General features: G+C 54.5%; 1 protein-coding gene, 1 long non-coding RNA gene and 1 pseudogene across 4 annotated transcripts; 1 reads left to right on the top strand and 2 right to left on the bottom strand.

Moving 5' to 3' along the window:
• Positions 1-5,710: 5,710 nt before the first annotated feature.
• LOC116664765 lies at positions 5,711-13,832 on the top strand. 2 transcript variants are annotated; one of them, XR_004321184.1, is made up of 5 exons: positions 5,711-6,113; positions 7,330-7,502; positions 9,951-10,087; positions 12,145-12,220; positions 12,308-13,832. It is a non-coding gene; the product is annotated as an uncharacterized LOC116664765 (long non-coding RNA). The 2 variants fall into 2 exon arrangements; XR_004321183.1 differs by lacking the exon at positions 12,308-13,832 and having other exon boundaries at positions 12,145-12,264.
• LOC116664764 lies at positions 7,835-20,533 on the bottom strand. 2 transcript variants are annotated; one of them, XM_032483036.1, is made up of 3 exons: positions 20,213-20,533; positions 16,588-16,738; positions 7,835-8,237 (listed from the first exon to the last, which is right to left on the bottom strand). In XM_032483036.1, the coding sequence occupies exons 1-3, from the start codon at positions 20,497-20,499 to the stop codon at positions 8,103-8,105; spliced, it is 573 nt and encodes a 190-aa protein (XP_032338927.1). In that variant the 5' UTR covers positions 20,500-20,533; the 3' UTR covers positions 7,835-8,102. The 2 variants fall into 2 exon arrangements, with proteins under 2 accessions (XP_032338927.1, XP_032338926.1); XM_032483035.1 differs by lacking the exon at positions 7,835-8,237 and adding an exon at positions 13,887-16,096.
• Positions 19,906-20,004, bottom strand: LOC116665158 (annotated as a pseudogene).
• Positions 20,534-21,222: the final 689 nt, after the last annotated feature.

Below are 21,222 nucleotides of genomic sequence, written 5' to 3'. Positions count from 1 at the left end.
AAGTATCCAATGTTCAGCTGGCACGGGGGACGGAGATCTTGACCTGCACCCGTGCGATGACAGGGGTAAAACCCAGGGCAGGCTCCACCTTAATCCCTCGACAAGACTTAAGCAACCTCTGAAGGTCAGAGGAAGCAGGCATAAGCTGCTTTGAGCAGAGCAGACACAAATAAATTCAGAAGAGAAAAAATATTATAAACTGTGCAAAAGTTCCCCTGAGGAATTGACCAACTATGAGGTGAGGGAGAGCACCACTGAGCTGAGAGCCAGCCAGGAGCAGCTGCCAAGAAGCCAAGCCACAGGAAAATAACCTGGCCACACGGCCAGGCCAGGCCGGAAGAGCAGGTCGGGCTACCCAGCGGCCTGCGCGGTCCCAGAACAGCCCAGCCGTGCCGTCCAAGGGGAGCTTACCGCCTTCCCCCGTTCCCAGCAACGACCCTGCCAGACTGCTCGGACCCAGCTGAGCTGCGTCCAGCTCCGCGGCCCATGCGTGGCTCACAGCCCCGGTCCTGGCCCACGTGCCGGCCAACACGGGAGGTGTGTCCTGAGGGCCGTCACCGCCTCCTCCCGGAGCCTCACTTCTAAAGTGTCCTCTCTTTGCCCCAGGACTCGTGGCCATCAGGGGCTTCCGGGCTGTCCCCAGGCCTTTCCCCTCCCGCAGGCTCCCACGTGGCCCCGTCCCAACTTCGTCACACGGACTTGTCTCAGGTCTCCCTAGAGACAGCCGTGCTCCCTGGGAGGCAGCAGTTCTGCTTTTTAATAGGGATCTTTCAGAGACACTACTGTGCCTCAGCCCAGAGGACGGCCCCTGGTGCCGTGAAGGCCGGGCACGGACAGGCCCAGGGCGGAAGCTGCCTCGGAGTAAGTAGGGTTTGCCAGGTTCTTTCAGGGCACAGTTCAAGACTGGCCCTGCCTGGGGCACAGCTGAGTAAAGAGTCTGGATCACTCAGTCTGACGAATGTCCGCATCAATTTCTTGAATATTTCACCGTAAACTTCTGTCCACCGTCATTATTTTTTCTGACTACAAAAGTAATGCAACAGCATTGCTTCAAAAGCAATTTGCGGAGGTGTTCTTGAAATTCACCTTCAGGAAACACAGCCTAGGTTGATGTTAACATCTTCTAGACCTTTCTCTGCATGTGTGTGTCTACACGCGCACGTACAAACACAAGTACAGACAGACACAGAGGTGTCTTCAGGCACACGCACAGTTACGACTGGGGAAATACGCCCGGGCCAGTTGTTCAGGCCACTATTTGCTTCTCCTTTCCTGTGTCAATGCAAACTCAGAGGTTCGCACGTATGCTGGAGACAGAGGGACGGACGGGGACAGATGTCCTGCCGCTGCCCAGGGGGTCACGGGTGCACAGCAGGCATGCGTCTCCCGCACAGCAGAGGGCTCTCATGTGGTGACGCATATGGACCTGGGTCTCTGGAGAACAATAATGATCTTTTCTCAGTGATACGTGGCCTGCCACTCATCTCATTAAAGGGTGAGGAGCCAGGGAGCCACAGCGGGAGCACCTGCAGCTTCCTCGTCCACCCGTGACTGTGTTTGGGTTCCTTGTACCCAAAGCAACTCCCCTGTTCATGGGAGACTCACTGACATGGGAGGCTTCCCATAAACGCTTCCTGGTTCTAGGGACCCTTCTCTGACAGAAAGGAAGCATCACTGAAGTATGTCGAGGGTAAATGGAACCACCTGGTGACCCACGTCCCCAGCCCACCCCTGGGTCTCATCAGTTCTCCCCCACACCCTTCCTTGATCAAAACCCTGCCGTCTGGATGCACGTAAAACATGCCAAGTCTGTGTGACAGAGCTCCCTTCCAAGGGCTCCTTTTGCTGGCTGGTTGGTAGGGACCGGCTCCCTGTCTTTGGGGTCACCCACCACCCTCCTCAGCCTTCGTTTTCCCTGCCGGGTGTCTTCCCAGCCCCCTGCTGTGTCGGGGGGAGGGGAGGACGGCTCCGCTTCCCACCCGCCCCTTTCCTGGGATGGAAAGCTACCTAGCAGACAGAAGAGGGTGAGGGACTTTGCACGGAGTCCAGACCTCGTCCCAGTCGCGCGAAGCTGACTGTGTTGACTGGTCCCCCAGTTACAGAGCAGAGCGGGTCACCACGTCTCGAGGCATCCGGCTCCATGCAGTGCCCCGCCTCTGTCTCTGTGGTGGTCAGCACTGTGACTGGGCTCTGTGCCCACCTTCCACCATCCGCCTGACCAGCCAGAATGCTGCCCTGGCCCGCAGTGACCACGAGGGCTCCTCCAGTCCTGCTGTGGGGGGGTCCAAGGAGGAGGGCGGGACACGAGGGCTTCCAGGGGAAGGGGGTGGGTGGCTTCAACTGGTCTTGGTCTAGGCATCCATGGGAACCTCAGGATAGTCCCAGGCTGGAGCCTGAGTGGGTGAGAGGCTCTGTGTGTGTGAGTGTGAGTGTGAGGGTGTGTGTGCATGTGTGGGGGAGCAGGGGGTGCACTGGGAAGGGGGCAGCTGGGAGTAAGACCTCTCCCCCCAGGGTGTCCCAAGTAACAGCAAAGGTCGCCCATCAGTCCTGCTCCCCAAGCACACGTGTTTCCACTCTCCCCTCACTTCTCCCTCACACTCACACACACACTCACACACACACACACACACCAGGAAGCCTCTTCCTGCCTCTTCTGGACACCCGCACACACCAGGCTCCCTTGCTCCCCAGGGGAACGTGACTGTTTGGGGTGAGAACCGTGACCTGTCCTGGAGCCAGAAGCCAAAGTGAGCGCCGCAGCCACTGCTCGTTGCCCTGGGCCGGCTCCACGTGTGCGGGTGCGATGCGCCTGGGCTGCTGGCGAGGCACCTGCTCCTCCCGCTCAGTGCTGTGGGTCCCGGGCCCACCCACAGCCCGGCCGGCCCACACTCAAATTGGAGCTAGCCGGGCCCCAGGGTCTAGGGTGAGAGGGGCCCCAGAACGAAGGGGCGAGAGTGCCCTGGAGTCTCTCCGCCACGAATGGAGGCCGAAGGTGGTGTACAGAGATAAGGTGCTTCTCTCTAAAAGTACGAGGCTCGAAAGATGCAAAGCTTATAAAATCATGCATAAACGTCTCCTTTATGTACAGAATACGTCTTCCAAGAAGCAGAACGTCAGAACGTCACGACGGCAAGGAGGGCTCACCTGCACTCGCAGGTGTCTGAACGGCCCTGGCCTGCCTACCGGTCACCCCCAGTCTTCCCAAGCTGACCTCATGGAAGGCAACCAAGCCCTCATCCTGCTCAGGACCGTGATCAGCAAAACCAGGGGAGTGTAATGGAATGAGCTCCAAATTCGGAGTCAAAACCTCCACTCAAAGCCCTGCTGTGTGCCCTTGGGAAAGTCACTTTACCTTTCTGAATCTGTGTCCTCACACTGTCTGCCTGTTTCTGAGGATGAGTGGGGTTTACATGAGGAAGTGTGCTAAAGGCTGGCCCGTGCTTGGTGCTTGAGTCAGCCAAGAAATGCACTGGCCGTGCCTGACCTAATGCAGGAGACCTGTCAGCACTGGGCTGGGGACTGTCCAGGGAGGGAGGTGGCAGGTCATGGTGAGGCCAGGCAGACGCAGCAGTGGTGCTGGGGTGTCCTAGGAGGGAGGCTGCCCGCCATCCGACTGGGGCTGCCCGCCATCCGACTGGGGCTGCCCGTTCCCTTGGACTGAGTTGGTTCATGTCAGGGTCACAAGAAAGTCAGGGTGCCGCGGCGATCCTAGAATTCACCCCATTCTAGTCACTTCATGCGCAGGCGCAACTCCCAACCCAAAGAGTCTCAGTCCAGGGACACAGACACTCACACACATGTTGTGCACGCACACATGCTCACATGTGCCCCACACATGTGTATACACATGCATACACATGCCCTTGTACACGTGTGTGCAATGTGTTTCACACGTGTGTCTGCACATATACATCTACATGCATGGACATGCTACACACGTGCACACACGTGCACATGTAAACATACATGTATATGCATGCATGGTGTGTGCACACACAGGCACATGACATGTATACACACAAAACGTGTGTGGCATACATGCATGCACAAGTGTGTGCACGTACGTGTACACAATGCACACACACACAACATACCCTGCACACGCATGTATGCAAATCCACTCACATATACTTGGACGCACATATGCATACTTACATGTGCACTGTGCACACATGCACAGTGCACGTCCGTACGTGCACATACTCACATGCACACACACACACCCCAAGGACTCAACAGGGAGCGACGCTGTGCATATAAATGAGGCAGAGAAAGAGAATCAAGGACCACCTGCTAACCCCGTCCCCGCCCCACCAGTTCCTTGGTGACCGGAGGCTGTTTGGCCAGGAAATGACAGCTCAAGATCAGCAACAGAGAACTGATGGTGACCGGGGTGGGGTGTCCCCTACCCCCCAATTCACCCGGCCCGGGATCCCAGCACTCCCATGTCCCCAAGACCTGGCCTCGTCGACACCCTCACCCTCTCACCTCTGCTGGCCCCGCGTCCTGCTTGGGGACCTCCGGGCACAGCGCGCCGCCCCTCATCCAGACAGCCCCTCGCCCCTCCTGCTCCGCACACTCAGCCGTTGTGGAACAAGGACCTAGCTCCCTGCATCTCCCCCGCGGCACCAGCACAGGGGCTCCCCGCAAATCACGCCAACGGATCAGCCGAGGGGAGCAAGAGGCCACGCATGGGTTTCCGCTCCAGGTCCTTCCGTTTCAGGGTAAAACCTTCTTCTGGTGCCATTTGAAGTTCTGCTTTATAAAACGATCCTTCGTGGTGAAAAAGAATATGAAAATGAATATACGCATGTTCGTGCATGACTGAAGCACTGTGCTGCACACCAGAACTTGACACAACGTTGTAAACTGGCTACACCTCAATAGAAACATCTTTTTGATAGATCCTGAAGGCAGGTGGTCTCTCCTGCAGGTTACAAGGAATAATAAGGATGGCACTGCGACGACCCGTTGTAAACCCAGCTTAGGCTGTTAGTTTAAGACCATGACTTACTTCTGTTTATGTTTTGCAGAGTTTTCCGGTGTCTGACACAGTGACCAACAATGCTGTCTCTTGTGCTGTTCGTTGGTTCATAGTTTGTTTATTACTTGCTTCCTCCAGGCAGGCCCGCCAGGTTTTCTGGTTCTGAGGCCCTTGATGGATGGCCTGACACTGGGGAGTGTCTCTGGGAACTGATGGCCTCTTGTGTTTCAACCTTAAGAGCAGGAACTAGGGACCCAGTTCTGCCCATGAGGTGTGAGTGGAAGTCTGCTGGTGGGGCTTCCGGGAGATCTGTGCTTTCCTGATACAAAGGACCAAAGCAGTTCACAGAAGCCTCTGTCTCCTTGCTTTCCCCGGTTGTCACTGGCTGGAACACATGCGTGATGCCCGGAGTTCTGCCGCCCTACTGAAACCATGAAGTGATGGACAGGTAGCAGGTGAAAAGCTCGCACTCTAAGGGTGGCAGAGGACTGGGCGCAGGCCATTGCTCCTCCAGATTCGCCGTCCACTCACCTCCGCTCGGCCCAGTGCCCCAGGCGCTGGCCTGTACGGGCAGCATCAGTGCTTTCTTATGCTCTGCCTTCCAGCTGGGTTCATTCGAAGAGGAAGTTGGGAGGCACCAGTGGGAGTGGGGGGAGGGAGGAAGACTGGGCTCATTTCTTGCTCCTCCCTGGTCTTCTGAAGGCCACAGCTGCTTTCCGACCGCCTCCGACCGCTGCAGCCATGGCCACGGCTCCCTCCGCATTCTGCTGCCTGCCCCTCCCTCTGCCCATCAGGCTGGGGGTGGGAACGGCTGCCTGGGACGCTTCTCCGGCCCGTGTTGGCCTCCCTGAACCTTTCCTGTCCTTTGTACAGTAGCTCACCCTGTGTTTCTCTCCTCGCCCACCCAGCTGAGGACACCGTCCTTTTTTTTTGGCGGGACCCCGAGAGCAGCTTAGAAGGAGAGAGCTGGGCCCCTGCAGCGTTGTTGAGCCGCTGCACCTGATCCTGGGCCACCTGCCTGCGGACCTCACATCACGGGGTAAATAAGCAAACCAGAAGCAGCTCTATCACTGGAGTGTGGTTTGCCCACAGTTGCCACTGAATTCATTCCCAGCTGATTTACTAACAGGTGAGTAAGATGGAGTTTCTGTCTCCAGGGGGACGGCCCAACAGGGAGAGGAGACGTGTAGATATACTTGTCAGAAATACAGCTATTTTTATAATAGCCTCACTAGAGAGCTGGACAGCAGGGGCTGATGCCAGCGAGAGGACTGCCCAGAAGAGAGTGTCCCAACAGAGGGGCGCCGCAGGTTGGCAGTGCACGTGAGCACGCGTGGAGACGGAGCTGAGACGTGGGCTGGCCTCCCCCTCAGCCTTCAGTAAAGTCTCGTCCCTTTAAGCCTGAGTCGGTGGCGCTGGGGAGCATTAGGGGAGGGTGGCAAGCGTGCTGGGGCAGCAGCGGGGTGGCACGGGCTGCAGTGAGAAGCCCTCCTAGGGTGACAAGCCCCAGCCCAGAGAGTTCTTAGAACAGGTGTGTCTTCTTTGGGAGCAGACAGACATGTGGGGAGGGGGTCAGACCAAAGGCCGCACTCCTGTGTTCACGAGGGGTCTGCACCGACCAATTATTTGCCAAGTGAAGGAAATAACGGCCCGGGCTGGACAACCTGGGGGTATTCGGGTCCCTTAGGTAACAGGCGTGGCGGGCTATTTTACTGAAAAAAGGTCTCCCAAACGTATGTTAAAAAAAAGTCAAAACCTCTTGATGTTGAGCAACTTTTCATGTTCCTGTTGGCATCTGCATTTCCTCTCTTGGAAGAACAGTCTGTTCAGTTCTTCTGCCCTATTTTAAATGGGTTGTTTGCTTTTAAACTGAAGTACAGTTGGCTTACAATGTTGTATGAGTTTCTGATGTGCAGCATGGATGGACTTGGGGGCATCATACTGAGTGAAGTAAGTCAGACAGAGAAAGACAGATACTGTAAGATACCACTTACGTGTGGAATCTGAAATAATACAACAAACTAGCGAATATAGCAGAAAAGAAACCGGCTCACAGAGGGAGAGAAGGAACTCGTGGTACCAGCGGGGAGGGGGGGGGGAGGGGCAAGGCGGGGGGGGTAGTAAGAGGTGCAAACTCTCAGGGTAAAATAAGCTGCACGGACGTGCTGCGCAGCACGGGGAACGTGGCCAGTGCTTTGTAACAGCTGTAAACGGAGTATAACCCTTACAAACTGAATCACTATCTTACATACCTGTAACATGTAACATTGCACATCAACTGTACTTCAATTTTTAAAATATGGTATTGTAAAATGAACATAAATTAAGTTTAAAAAAATAAACAGGTATTTTCAAACAATCAAAACCCTTGGCTAAGACGTTCCTCAAAGAAAATGAATGGATTCGGCCATGGGAAGAGCCTTGAGTTGGCTGGAAGAAGGAGGGGGAAAAGGCTCTATGAAGTGTGAGAAAACTTCAATTGTTCCTCCCAAATGGACAACTTCACTCAAGTTTAACGGTGAGTGTTTTCCCGCTGGTTTCCTCTCCTCTCTTCTAAGTGAAAACAGGATTTTAAATCTGTGAATGTCGATACAGAATCGAGGCCGCACAAGTTCATCCTGTACCAATAAACAGACTCAGCCCAGCCAAAGCTTTGGGAAATCAATCAATATCTTGTTTTTCTCAACTGAGGCTAGGAAAAGAGCACTCGTCCTTCAAATGTCAGTAACATCTGTGTTGCAACTCAGTCACTGGCATCCAACTCACCCCAGCGGCCCCACACGTTTCCGTCCCGAGAAGCAGCCAACACTTCCCCGCCCGCGACACCCCCACCCCAACGCCAAAGGCCTCTCCACCTGAAGGCACTTTGTTCTGAAGTGTCCTTCTATGAACGCGTCACTGGGCCTCAGACCACAGGGAAAGGGCAGGAGGGAAATGCTCCCCCTCCTTGTGGTCCAGCCGGTTCACTCCACGTCCAGGGTCCAGTGGACACTGTCCCGCCTCTTCCGAGCACCTCTTTGTGGCCGTGCTGCGGGGAACCACAGGGGACTAAGACACACACCCGCTCCCGCAGGGTTCATGGTCTAATCTCACAGCCCTGGCACCGATTACTAAGTGCTCAGGGAGCGGAGAGCGTGTAGGAGAGCAAGGAAGGGGAAGCCATCTCCTCCGGGGAGGATCCTGGTGGGACGGCTGAGCTGAGCCGGACGTGAAACGTGGCACCGCTCTCCCAGCCTCTGCTCCGGAAGCACACCTGCAATAAATACACGTTAACTCTGGGTTTTTGCTGCGCAAGATGCTACAGCACACAGCAAACTGGGCTGACCTCTGTCATAATAGCCCACGTCTGCTGGTAATTATGTGTTTCCTAATGCGATTCCACCGAGGGAGCTCATGACTGTGTGGTTTCTGCCCTCCCAACACCCGACACGGAATCCAGCCCGCAGAGGGCTCCCCGTAACCGGCTGATTGGTTGCTCGATTACATTTGGTATATACCCCATGCTAGTGATTCCAGGGCAATCTTCCTGACTTCCTAATTCACAAGGAAATAAATTACAGGGAAGGAGCTTTTAGTCCCTCCCAGCTTGATTTGCCAAGACCTGAGGGAAAGAAATCAGAAGAGACAGGCTGAGGGGACATAGCATTATGCATATTTTTGGGTGAACGTTTTTATTCAAGAGTCTGTGCTCACCAAAATAGTGCCGACTTCCACGCACCAGAAGACGAGTCAGAAGAAATGCAAGGGATTACGATGCAGTCTCTCCCAAAGCCTCGCTGCTCAAAGAGTGGTCCAGGGACCAGCGGCAGGCACGTCGCCTGGAGCTCGCTAGAACGCAGACTGGGGTCCCCAGAGACCTGCCTTATGAGAACCTGCAGGCTAACAGGTCCCTGGGGGATGTGGAGGAACACGTAAGTCTGAACGGCACTGTTTTCAAACCTTCCAATTACAGAGTCACTAGCTTATCTTCACAGAAAGGAGAAAGCAGCCGTGGGAAGAGCAGACCCGCGCACCCCCAGGGCAGAGCCCCCGCCCTGCCATCATCCACAGGGGCACGCACAGCGCACCTCCCAGCAGCGTGCTGGGCTCTCCAGGAAGAGGGCCTCTGTGGTCAGCTCCTGGAAGGCATCCTTTCTTGAATTTGCTGTGTGGATGCTTTCCCAGCTCAGGAAAGGGACACCACAGGGTCAATCAATCAGTAATGCTGAGCCAAACGAACGCTCTGACGCAGCAGCCGCAGGTCATGACCAGACAGACGGCAGGAAGGGTGACCACCTGCCGGACATGTACAGGCAGACGCCCGTCCTCCAGCTTAGCTCAAACCATCAAGTGCCTACGGAGCAGTCATGTTTGATCCGGCAAACCTGCTCTGCGGCATTAGAGGAGCTTTTATTTCTGCAGCTACATTTTTGAGAGACGGCAGAGCAGGGCTGGGGGCTGCTGCAGGCCGGCAGGGGTTTGGCGGTACCTCCCCAGGTGTCCGCCCCCGGGTGTGGTGCAGGACCAGACAGAGATGAATATCTAGGAGAACTCTGAGGCCTGCCGGATGGTACACACTGGCGAGTGCAGGAGCCAATCTGTGCACCTGCATCTATTTAATATGGTTGAGACAATTCCATCAAAAGAGCGGGGAGCAGACAAGGCAGTGAGGGACTCGCGCTACCACAGAGTTCAAATCCAACATGTGGGACACAGTGTGTTTACTGCTCAAGCACAAGATCATAAAAATATTTCTAGCCTTACTTAAAAATTTTCAATATTTTAATTATACACGCACATATATTCTTATATCTCCTTTCTGTGAGTTTATGCAAAAATGCTTAAAACATCCAAAGGCAAGAATGGGAGGAGTGGGCAAGTCAGACTCTCAGAGCTGGAGATGATCTTCAGCATCGTCTGATGCTTTCTGGGTTGTCTCCCCCGTTTGAGGAAACTGAAGTTCAGAGAAGATTATAACTTATTCCAGGTCCCATGAGGAGCGGCTGAGTCAGAACCGGAACTCAGAACTTGTGATCCAGAGACTGGCACTGTGCCCACATCACACTGCCTTTAAAATTAAACACACTCACACACTTCCTTAATGACAGACCAAAGACGGTTCTGGTAAGTCAGATGACACACGCTAAAGATGACTAGCACGTATTTGGGGTGGGGGTGGTCACTAAGTAGAGAGAAGTCTCGCTCTTGCTACGTTCTCCCGGCTGGAGGGGGAAGTGCGGACTCTTCTACATTAGACATGCTTCTCTGGTTCCTTGGCAAGGATCTCATGTCTGACACCATTAATAAAGTATTTAGAGCTTTTTGAGAAAAGCTATGGAAACAGGAATATGTTAAGTAAACTAGCAGCATAAGCCGCAATGCAGTGTCCAGCACCCAAACGAGCGCCCAGAGCCCCTGGGCAGGAGATGGCAGGGCACCCCACAGGTTCCCTGTAAGATGCCAGCCTGAACGAACGGTCTGAGGCCATGCGTCTCAAGCTGTGGTTCAGGGAGCCCGTCAGCATCTTCTGGGACTTTTCAGAGATGCAAATGCCAGGACCCCACCCTCCGGATCAGACCAGCTGAGGGTGGGTGAGGCCCAGAGACCTGCATTTTTACACACACACCCCCCTGCCCCCACCAGTGCAGTCTCAAGTTCGAGCACCTCTGGCCTGATACAAATGAGGTTTCTGGCTTTCCGTGTAAGGCAGGTCTGAGGTAAACACTGCTCCCGTCAAACATCGGTTTACACTCCCTGTGGTTTGATCCTTGTCATTGGTACTTGTAATCAACCATTTTCATCCCCACGAAAGCCACAGGCTTCTCTCTGGTTAAGATGGTTGTTATGCTGGTCAGTGATTGAACCGTTACTGACAAAATCAAGCTGAAACCATTTTCAACCACGATTTACTAGCATCAGTGTTATGTGTTGAAAAACAGTTACATATACAACAAAAACAGTTATGAAATGTTGCCTTATTCCACAACAAGAGTTGAAAATTAAGGCTCTAATAATAAAAGACATTTGGGGGATTCTCAGTGTTCCCAAGTAGACAGGGAGTGGTTTAATGTGCCAGTCACTGGACGCGGCCCCAGGTTAGAGCCCTGTAGACCTGGGTCCACACCACCTGGGGGCTTGCTAGGAATGCCGAGTCTCGGGCCCCACCCCAGACCCAGGCGTCAGAATCTGCACTTTAACAGGATCCCCTGGGAATCTGCATTCACGTCGGAATTTGAGAAGCAGTGCGTTAAATGAGACTCGATAAATACTTGGTGGAGATGCTGGATTTCCTACTCTTTCGCCTTTTTTATGCAATGAAAAACCCACTGCTGTTAAAAGAGGTCTGTCACTGCCCACAACAATACTAAACAATTCTTACATGCTTTCACTAAGTATGGCCTTGGAGTGGGCCTTGGTTTTTTTTTTAGGGGGAACTCATTTTATCTTTCCTAAATAGACTGGTTTAAATTAAACTAACAACTGGCCACCTTTTCACAAAGGGGAAGGAAATTTTGAAAAGTCTCATGAAGAAAGAAGCCTGTACCAACTATCTTCAAGTTAAGGGAAATCTGAAATGTAGAAACCAGCAGAAAGAGAGGTTTTGAAAACGCAAGCAAGTAGGGGGGTTACTGGGGCCGTCTCCACGCAGAGCAGGGGGATGTTGACAAAAGCTGAGTGGGGGAGGAGGAAACCGGAGGCGCGCTCTGGGTGTCAGGTGGCCTCCATGCCATCTAGTGAAGTCGGGGATGAGATCACTTGCCCAGGAAACCGGAAGCAGCTGCTGCGGTTAACCCCGCAGACACCGCGGGACAGGGGTAGGGGTGGGGGCGCCCAGCCGTGGGGCTGAGCCACCCAGAGCAGGGATCTGGGGAAGACCCTCGGCGTGGACGCGAGCTTCTCCCGGCGCTGCTCTGCTACCCAGAGATAAGAGCTGGGGAAGCTGACGGCTTTGCAAAAGATGAAAATCCATGTTTTATGTAGAAGGGACTCAAAGCAGCCCTGCTGAGCAGCCCAGCCTCCTCTGCTGGGAGGGTTGTTCCCTGCTCAGAGTAAACGCATCTGTGATATTCTCTTTAGTGAGAAAAATGCCCTTGCCATCTGCTGCATTATTGATGGCTGTCCTAGGGGCTGCCCTATTATTTTGATGCCTCTAATAGTTTCATCTTTTCACTTGCTTGCAGGTTGCTGGGTTTGCTTTTTGACACAAGTCTTCCAAGACGAGCCGTCTCCGTAGCACCCTGCTGGTGAATCAAAGGCGTGAGTAGCCCTGGTTTAAGAATAAAATGTATTGACTGCAAGAGTACAATATTATTCTCTGGCCTTATAAATAATGTTCCATTTCAGGTGCTTTTCTTACAGTCTGCCTTTCAGAACCAGTTTGGATCAACCACATGAGTTTCAGAGACAAGCTTCCCAAACACCAGGTGGGGGCAGAAAAGCCCCCTTTGCAGGCACTCTGTGCCCCGAATGTGCCGCTGTCACAGGTCTGTACGAGATCCCCAGCCCTGCCTACGGCTCTCAGGGCACCAGTTACAAAGAGCTGTGGCCAGGTAAAGAGCAGGAGGGCTGAGAGGCCATGGCGCGAGGAGCCAGGTGCACCCCAGAAATGGGCGCCTCCTCTTCCTTATAATGTGGCTGCTCAGACAACCATAACCATATCGGTGTAAACGTCACACACAACTGTAGCTTAAGTAGGCTGGGGCAAACAGGTTATTTTTTTACAGTTGCAAAGTTTTTACATTTATGTGAAATGATACAATGTTAACTCTAAAGAGACAGAGACAAGTGAAGGATGTACACTGTTACCCCTAAAGCAACCACAGGGGAAAAAAGCAAAAAAGACATAGCTCCAGAAGACAATAGATAAGTTAAAATGGAATTCTAAAAATCAACTCAAAAATAAGACAATCAGAAGACAAATAGCAAAAGGACAGATTTCCAGTCATCAATAATTACAATCAATGTAGAGAATGAGACTCTCCGAAGAAAGGCAGAGATATTCAGAGTGAATGTAAAAAAGGGAGACCCAGTGATATGCTGTCTACAAGCGACGCACTTTTAATGTAAATGCACAGAGGGGTGTGGGTAGAGCTCAGTGGTAGAGCGCGCCCTTAGCATGCACGGGGGTCCTGGGTCCAATCCCCAGCATCTCCATTAAATAAACAAAATAAATAAAGGAGATCAATCAAGTTGGGACCAGAGTTTGTTTTTTTAAAAAATGTAAATACACAGATAAGCTGAAAGCAAAAGGATGGGGGAAGGCACACCATTTGTCACTGTATTAACATCAGATCTAAGACACGTGAAGACAAGGTATCACTGGAAATAAAGAGGGACATTTCATAATAATGAAAGTGTCAATTTATCACGAGGTCCTAACAGTCATAAAAGTGTATGAGCTTAACAAAAGAGCTTTGAAGTATGTGCAGCAAGACTCGGCAGACAGCAGGGAGAGGCGGACTGGTGCATGTCCGCACACAGGCACCGGGCTCCGCGTCAGCAGCCCCTGGGCATGTTCTGTACCCGTCGCCCACGGATCAAGAGAAAAACCCTTTCCACTCTTGTGATCAGGGATCCAGCCAATCAGAAGGAAGCTGTCTGCTCCCCACCCCTCGCTACTGTTACAGGAAGTAGAAACTTGCAGGTGGGTTTGTGGTGCTAAGTTTGGTTGTGAAAGGCTAACTGGGTTCAGCTGCTGGCGGGTCAAGCAGGTAGGCTGACACCTACTGCCCCCCGCACGGCAGTGGGTGCTCTAGAGGTGGTCCCCCTCGCTTAGAGGTGGGGGTCATCTCCTCCATCGGTGAGGTCACAGGGCACCCGACACCCAAACTCCTCGTGGTCCTTTCCCCCTTGGGAGCGACCCTCTCATCAGAGAATAGCAATGACCCTGAATTTGAAGAAGGATGAGGCTCAGCTCTTAATATACAGAAATTTTAAACCCAACACCCCCCGTCTCTGCGGAGGAAATTAGTCCAATACTAACTATAATTACTAAATTACAATTCCCCCAATTTTTTCTTATTGCAGAAAGGAAGATTCCATTCGCAGATTAAATTACTTTTCAGCAAAATTAAATACGTAACAAAAGCAAACGAAATCCGGCATCAGTGAGGTGTGCCTATCCTGTTCATCAGCAACCACGAGCTTTACACACTCTTATTTTAAAACAGCAACTGAACATTGAAAAGTATAAGCGGTTGAAGTGTTTCTGGTTAAATCACAGTGTAAGTGATTTAAGCTCAGCTCTGATTTCAAAAAACAAAACAGAACAGGGAAACAGGAAGTCATTATGAATGACAATAAGAACAGGTGCCATTTGTCCCCCGACTGACGGACGGAAGATGAAGGGGACTGGTGAGGTGAGTACTAATGTCACCACGCTTACATGTGAGGAACCGGGGGGCACAGCCCCAGAAACGAGGACAGATAAGGAATATCAATTCCACAGTCAGACTCAGACTGACTGGTGACATGTGGTCAAGAACTGCACACTTTTGGCTGGGTGTACAATTGAATTATTTTTATGAGAAGACCACGTTGGAATTTATCCTAAGGAAAAAGGATGAAGATGTGTTTAAGTATTTAGCTATGAAGATATTTGCTGAAGCTTTATGAAACTGAAAAATATGAGGCTGTCTATAAATGTCCAGTGATGAGACAGGTTAAGAAATAACTCCCTCCCTCCCACAAACACACACACACCCCCCCGACACAGCAGGAAACATGTTGAGAAGGTCTGTTTCTGAGCCTGAACGATGTTTGCCCTGGTTTGTTATGGGGAGGGGTAAACTGAGACACAAGACAGAGCATTACGTGCAGTCTAGTCCTAATAGTAAAATCTCGTCGGCAGACTTGCATGTGTAATTATACACGTAGAAGGATCCGGTCGTATAAACACCAAAATGCTATCCGTGACCACCTCTGGGTTTGGGGATTTGGGGTGACTTTTATTTTCCTGTTTTTACTTGCGTTTCCTGCACGAACACGAGGTACTGACAGAATAGAGAACAAGCGTGAACAGTGGTAAGGCGGCCTGCCCAGGCCTTTTCTACTTTTACCCTCCTTAAGTTCTTTATTAAAGGCTTTACCCCAGTGAAATTCCCAGTGTTTGCAGGGCTCTTCATAAACGTGCTCTCTGCACTCGGTGCACGCCAGCCCGGTCACCCCGAGCACGGCCAGGGCTCCTGGCCCGGGCGGCCGGCCGCCTGGCCTCGGTTAGCAGGCTGTGCGCCCTGGCCTCCCAGGCGCCGCGCCCGCCGCCGATGGCGCGGGTACTGTGTGACGTGACTGAGTCCCCCAGAGGGCACGTCCAGGTCCTGACCGCCGGCACCTGTGACGGCGCCTTGTGTGGAAGTGGAGCGGCTGCAGATGGAACTAGCTGCGAGGAGGCCATACCGGAGCAGGGCGGGCCCTTGAGCCGGCGTGACTGGCGCGCTCATAAGGAGAGAGAGAGCGGCGGGAAGGGGCCCCGCAGCCGGGAGCCGCAGGCGGGGTTCTCCACGGGGACCCTTGGAGGCAGGGCGGCCCTGCTCACACCCTGACCTACGGCTCCCCGCCTCGTCACCCGAGCGGGCCCACTGACGCAGCGCAGCGGGAGGACACGCCTGGGGCTTCCCTGCCGCTACCGCGGCCGCCTGCTGCGGCCCTCGCCCCTCGACTCGCGGCGCTCGGCGGCTGGGCCGCGCCACCCCCTCTCCTGTGAGGCCTGAGCACCACAGCAGCCTCGACGAGGCCTTGGGGACAGTTCTCAGAGCATCAGTGTCGTCCCGGGTAACCTGGACTGAGAGCACTGGCTTGCGGTCCTCTCCGAGATTTCTGGAAGCCTCTTGCCAGGAGCGGGAGTGGGGCAGGTAGCGGTGGTGGTGGTAGCGCCACGTCCCAGCAGGAATCACAGTTCACCCGGACGGACAGCATTAACACAGAAGCTTTGCTGAAACTACTACTGAGAGGGGTGGCCGGGGTGAAGGGGACAAACGAGGGACGCGAGACATCTGGAGACCAGCAGCAGGGGGCCGTTCCGCCCCGGAGCCGGTGGAGCGGGCGTGCCTGAGGGCATGGCTGTGGGCCCGTCTCTGAGGACAGTCCGCGCTGCACCTGGTCTCGGCACCTCCGGTCCGCGGCCGGTCTGACCATCTTCCAAAGCAAACGAGAGCGTGACTCCCGAGCTCCCGGGGTGCCCCACGCCTGGAGCAGCAGGCACCCCAGGGCTGCACAGACTTCTAAGAAATCCAGTCCTATAAACTTTCAGCATTCAGGTCACCCGCGGCACCTTTGCTCAGCCAGACTGTCCCCTGCAGGCCACCGGCCAACGTGGTGTCCAGGTGGCGCATGTGGGTCACACCACTGTGCAGAGGGTGGCAGACCTCAGTCCGAGGCTGGCCCTGCAGCTCCTGACAAGGCTCACAGGTCATCGCGCCTTAAGTGCTGCTTCATACCCCGTGTCCTTATGCTGCTGTGTATAATAGTAACGATGGTGGTGATAAGACCTCCACGGCTCCCAGGAAGGAGGGAGGAAGGGGCCGTGAGCGTCCTTCCTCCAGGCAGGGCTTGTTGCACGTCTCACGGCGAAGTCCTGAGTAAACGCAACCCGAGCTTAAACACGGCCTTGAACACTATGTACTTACCAGGCTGAAATCCAGGTGGCCGCAAGGGGCGACAACAGCCTGCTGGCTGAGATGTCTCTCCTGGAGCCGTCTGGACACGGGGGGACTGTGCTTCAGGGTCACTGCATGGGGCCTGTGGCTCCTCCGTCCCCACAGTGTCATCTGGTCTCTGCTGCAGGAACACAGGGAGACCAAAACAGGACTCGGGAAGGCACTCTGTCTTCAAAGAGAGGACCCAGAAGTTGCCGGTGGCACATCTGCTCGCATGACATCAGCCCTGTGACCACGCCTGGGCACACGGGAGCCTGGGAGACGAGGTTGTGTGTCCAGCGACAACTCAGGGGTTCTGTCTGTAAACACCTGGTTTTTATGTATCTTATAACGTATGCGAGATGTCAGCACAGCCATGCACGTGTAATTCACAGACACACTGACACACTTATTTAGGGTGACAGCTAAGCCCGGTGTAACCAACGGGAACATGTGATCACAAGGGTCGCAGAGGGAGGCGCTGCTTTGGGACAGGTCCCTGGCGCTCTCCTTACTTGCGGCAAGTGATGACAAATCCCTCCTTCTCCTCCCCAGGGAAAAGGGGCTTCTGCAGACGTCAGCCCTGGGTATAAGGGCTAAGCCACTCAGCATGGCCTCGGGTTTGGCCACACGAACTTCCCCCACTTGTCTAGATGCCCTACCAACCGGCCAGCCATGCTCCGACATTTGGGGTGCTCACGCCAAAGCCCCTCTTCCTCCCTGTGATTGGACAGGCTGGAGCGCCACACCCCCGAGGGGCCCTCTGCATGAACCTCTACAATAAACCTGCCGGGATGCGGCGGACGGTGGCCCTGTGTCTCGGGCTGCAGGGCTCCTCCCGTTTGTCGACGTCTGACCCCGCGAGCCTGTGACCGCGGTATCCCACGTGCCAAGGGAACTCTGCACGTGTGGTCGAGTCAAGGCTCTTGAGATGGGGGGTTTCTCCTGGGTCACCCAGGCGGGTCCTGTGTCACCACGAGGGTCCTCAGACGGGAAGGAGGGAGTTGGAGGAGGAAGCGGGCTGATACACAGCAGCAGCCGCGATCCAAGGAGTTGGGGGTCTCCCCTGAGCCTCCAGGAGGAACACAGCCTGCCGACCCCATGATTTTAACTCACAGAAGCCTGTTTGGTGTATGACCTCCTGAGAAAATGTGCATTGTTTCAAGCCACCAAGTTTAGGACAATCTGCCAGCCCAGCGTCAGGAAACCCACGCGACGTCCTTCTCTGGGAGCTCACAAGCCCGCAGGACACAGGCAGGAGCCGAGCCTCTGTGCGCAGTGTATACAGCAGATGCTCAGTGAGCGTTTGTGGAAAGCAAACAATGGGGGTGGGGGGCAGGGAGGGCAGTAGCTTCCGGCTCAGAAGGACCAGGATTTGAACCCCTGCTCTGACGCTACTTCATGCATGCAACAGCTCTGAGCACACTTCTCAGCTCAGGACTCAGCAGCTGCACCTGCGACGTAGCAAATGACACCTTCTTTCTGGTGCCTGCGACGATTAAACAACAGAGGCCTTATGGGGCGTCTGTATTTTGGGCAATAACCAAGGAAAACAGGCCGTGAGCACGACGACCTCAGACGCTGTCCCCCGCCCACTCTGCTTCCCAGCTCCACATCCTCCCTCCCGGCTACGCCCCCTTCACCCCAGAAACCCCGTTCTTGACAGTGAACTCGCCTACAGACCTGGCCTCTTCCCCAGGTGCTCCCACACTCCAGGGCTTGGCAAAACCGGCCTCCCCTGCAGACACCGCTGGGCTGCTGGCCGAGGTGGGGACGCCCGCTCTCCCACGGACCTTAGTCCACGGTCTGTAACGTCCACCCAAGCTGGGCGGCTTCAAACAACAGGAGCTTATTCTCAGTTCTAGAGGCTAGAAGTTGGAACCCAGGGGCCGTGAGCACCAGGCTCGCTCTGGCGGCCCTAGGGGAGGAGGCTTCCCGCCCCCGGAAGCCCCCGGGGGCTCCGGCCATCCTCGCACCCCCTGGCCTGGAGCTGAGCACTCGACCTCTGCCTCCATCGCTCCGAGGCCCCGTCCTGTCATACTGGATTCAGGGCCAGCTAGACTCCGGGTGACCTCCGCTTGACTACTCACAGCTGTGATGACCCACTTTCCAAATAGGGCTGTGCTCTGAGGTCCTGAAAAGGACATGATCTGGGGGACACGATCCAATCCAGCGCGCCCTCGCTGCCACAGCCACTTGCTGTTCTCTGAGTCACTGCCTTCATTCCTTGGGACCTGGGGACCCGGCATCTCGTCTGCCTCCACATCCCAAACCTGCCATCAGCCTTTGTCCTCCACAAGCATGACCCGTCCGGACCTTGGCCTCTCCATCCCCTGACCTGCAGGGCCCTGGTGACTCGCTCGACACCAATGCAGTCACCTAATCCCAAGGCCACGCTGTGACTTCGTCATCATCTGCAGATGCTGGCCTCTGAAACCACACATTCATAGAGCCTCCTGTGTGACCAGGGGTGCTTCTCCTCCAGACTGTGTGTCCAGGAACAAACGTGCAGGTGCCTGGGCCACGTCAGTGGGCAAGCGAAGATCCCCGCACCGCAGAGCTGACACCGAGTCCTCATGGCATTCTGCACGGTTCTTCCTCCCGAGAGCACAGGAGGTGCCTGTCCCCTGCCGGCCTCCCCTCTGCTGCCTGCCTGCCCTGCTGGGGCTCTGAGACCCCATCAGCTACCAATATGCTCACCTGCCTTGTCCCAGTGTCCTTCTGTCCCACCTGGAAGAACCCAGGTGGTAGCACAGAGGAACCATCCCACCCCCCTGCAGACCGTGTGAAATCCATCCAGACCCCAAGGAGGCTCTCAGCACTGAAAGGAGCTGTGCTTACTTCTAACCAGCTCCGCCCTCACTGCACGGGCGGGTGGCCTCTGCTCCTCCAGGAAACACTGAAACTGCTCGAAGGCAGCGCCCCAGCCCGCCACCGCCTGTGGTCCCTGGCCTTCCTCTGCAGGGCGCCCTCCAGGGATGACCTGTCCAGCCTCCGCAGGACTCTTCAGGTGATCTCCCACACTTTGTCCTCCTTTTTCTATGTCACTCTTTCTGCTGGAGGCTTCTGTCAGCATTTACATTTGTGTCTCTCTCACTTAGAAAGCAAAAGAAGACCCCTCCAGACCACGTTCTCCTCCAGCCCCTTCCTCCCCTCCTTGTCCACACTTGCGGGGTCTCCTTGGCACCTACCGAACCTCTTCCCAGGTCTGCATGGCCCCACATCACTGTGTCCTGCGGACATGAGCTGGTCTTTGTCTCTGCTGACTCTCCTTCCTGGAACACACCTCTCTGGATTTCTATTTTTTCCTTTAACGTGGAATACATCACGAATTTGCATGTCATCCTCGCTCAGGGGCCATGCTAACCTCTGTGTCATTCAAATTTAGTGTCTCTGCTGCCAAAGGGGGTCCCTCCCTGGGTTTCTTAACCACACAACGTCTTCCTGTGTTCGGACCTTGCTTCCCAGTGCCCTCTGTAGCCTCCTTCCCTCCCTGCTCCCCCAGGGTCACCGAGGCACACTCATTTCCCACCACGACGCCCCACCCCGCAACTCTGCTGGGCCCGTCCTCCGACGGCCCGGGCCGGCGCTGGCAGTGTCTCCCTGCCTGACTCACCAACAAGCTTCCACATCAAATGGTGGGTCTCTCAGCTGATCATGAATCTTCCACTTCCTTTCCCAGTGACTGATACAGGAACAGGCCCACAGGAACAGCTCTGGGCTGTTCCCACCAAGTGAGATTCCGACCATGTGCTCGCTGCTGGCTGTGGGCTGAGTCCCAGAATGGGGACAGCAGCGGGGGTTAATGACCCCAGGGCAAATCTGACCAGCTAGAGAAGGGAGACAGAAAGCTAAAAGACACTTTTCCTTTTCTTTTCCCAAAAGACTGTTCTTGCAGAACATGTTGGCTCTCCACAGGCCTGCCTGGAGGACAGCACCAGGCAGCTGAATGCGCTTCCGCGGACAGCTGCAGCCACGCGGATGAGGCGTCGTCTCTGTTTCCTCCTCCTCCTCTTCCCCTCACTCTTGCTGGGATGACACTTGCCAATGAAGTCTTAGCAAGTAAGCTAAGGCACGCCCCCCCCCCCACAGAAGTAGTGTCATCCTGCTATCAGAACGATGACACGCACGCTTCACACCCACTGGGATAACTAGAATCAGAAAGGCAGACAACGGCAAGGTTGGTGAGCACGTGGGGGAACCAGAACCCTCACACGCTACTGGTAGGAACATAAAGTGGAACAGCTGCTTTGGAAAAGAGTCCAGCAGATCCATAATGACAGAGTTACCACATGACGGGCAGGTCCACTCCTGGCAGCTCCACCCAAGAGACGTGAAAACACGTGCCCACACAGACACTCACACACCAGGCGTTTGTAGAAGCATTATTCATCATAGCTAAACAGGGAAAACAACGCACTGGTCCATCAGCTGGTGAACAGGTAAACAGAACGTGACTGTCTCCACACAATGGGGCGTTACTTGACCAGGAAGAAGTACTGACACGCGATACAGATGAGCCCTGAAAACATGACGCTAAGGGACAGAAGCTGGACACAAAGGACCACAGGTTATATACTCCCGTTCATGCAGAACTCCAGAACCATAACCAGACTGCACAGGGAA

The sequence above is a fragment of the Camelus ferus genome, chromosome 7 (assembly GCF_009834535.1).
Source record: "Camelus ferus isolate YT-003-E chromosome 7, BCGSAC_Cfer_1.0, whole genome shotgun sequence".
Lineage (NCBI taxonomy): Eukaryota > Metazoa > Chordata > Mammalia > Artiodactyla > Camelidae > Camelus > Camelus ferus.
Note: the sequence above shows the minus strand (reverse complement) of the source record. Positions and strands in the feature narration are given on the sequence as shown.

Coding starts and splice junctions, on each gene's coding strand:
- LOC116664764 (XM_032483035.1), bottom strand. CDS start 20,499: ATGTTCTGCAAGAACAGTCTTTTGGGAAAAGAAAAGGAAAAGTGTCTT. Junction 16,739..20,212: donor TTTGATGTGGAAGCTTGTTG/GTGAGTCAGGCA, acceptor GTGTTCCTGCAG/CAGAGACCAGATGACACTGT. Junction 16,097..16,587: donor GCCACCTGGATTTCAGCCTG/GTAAGTACATAG, acceptor TTGCTTTGGAAG/ATGGTCAGACCGGCCGCGGA.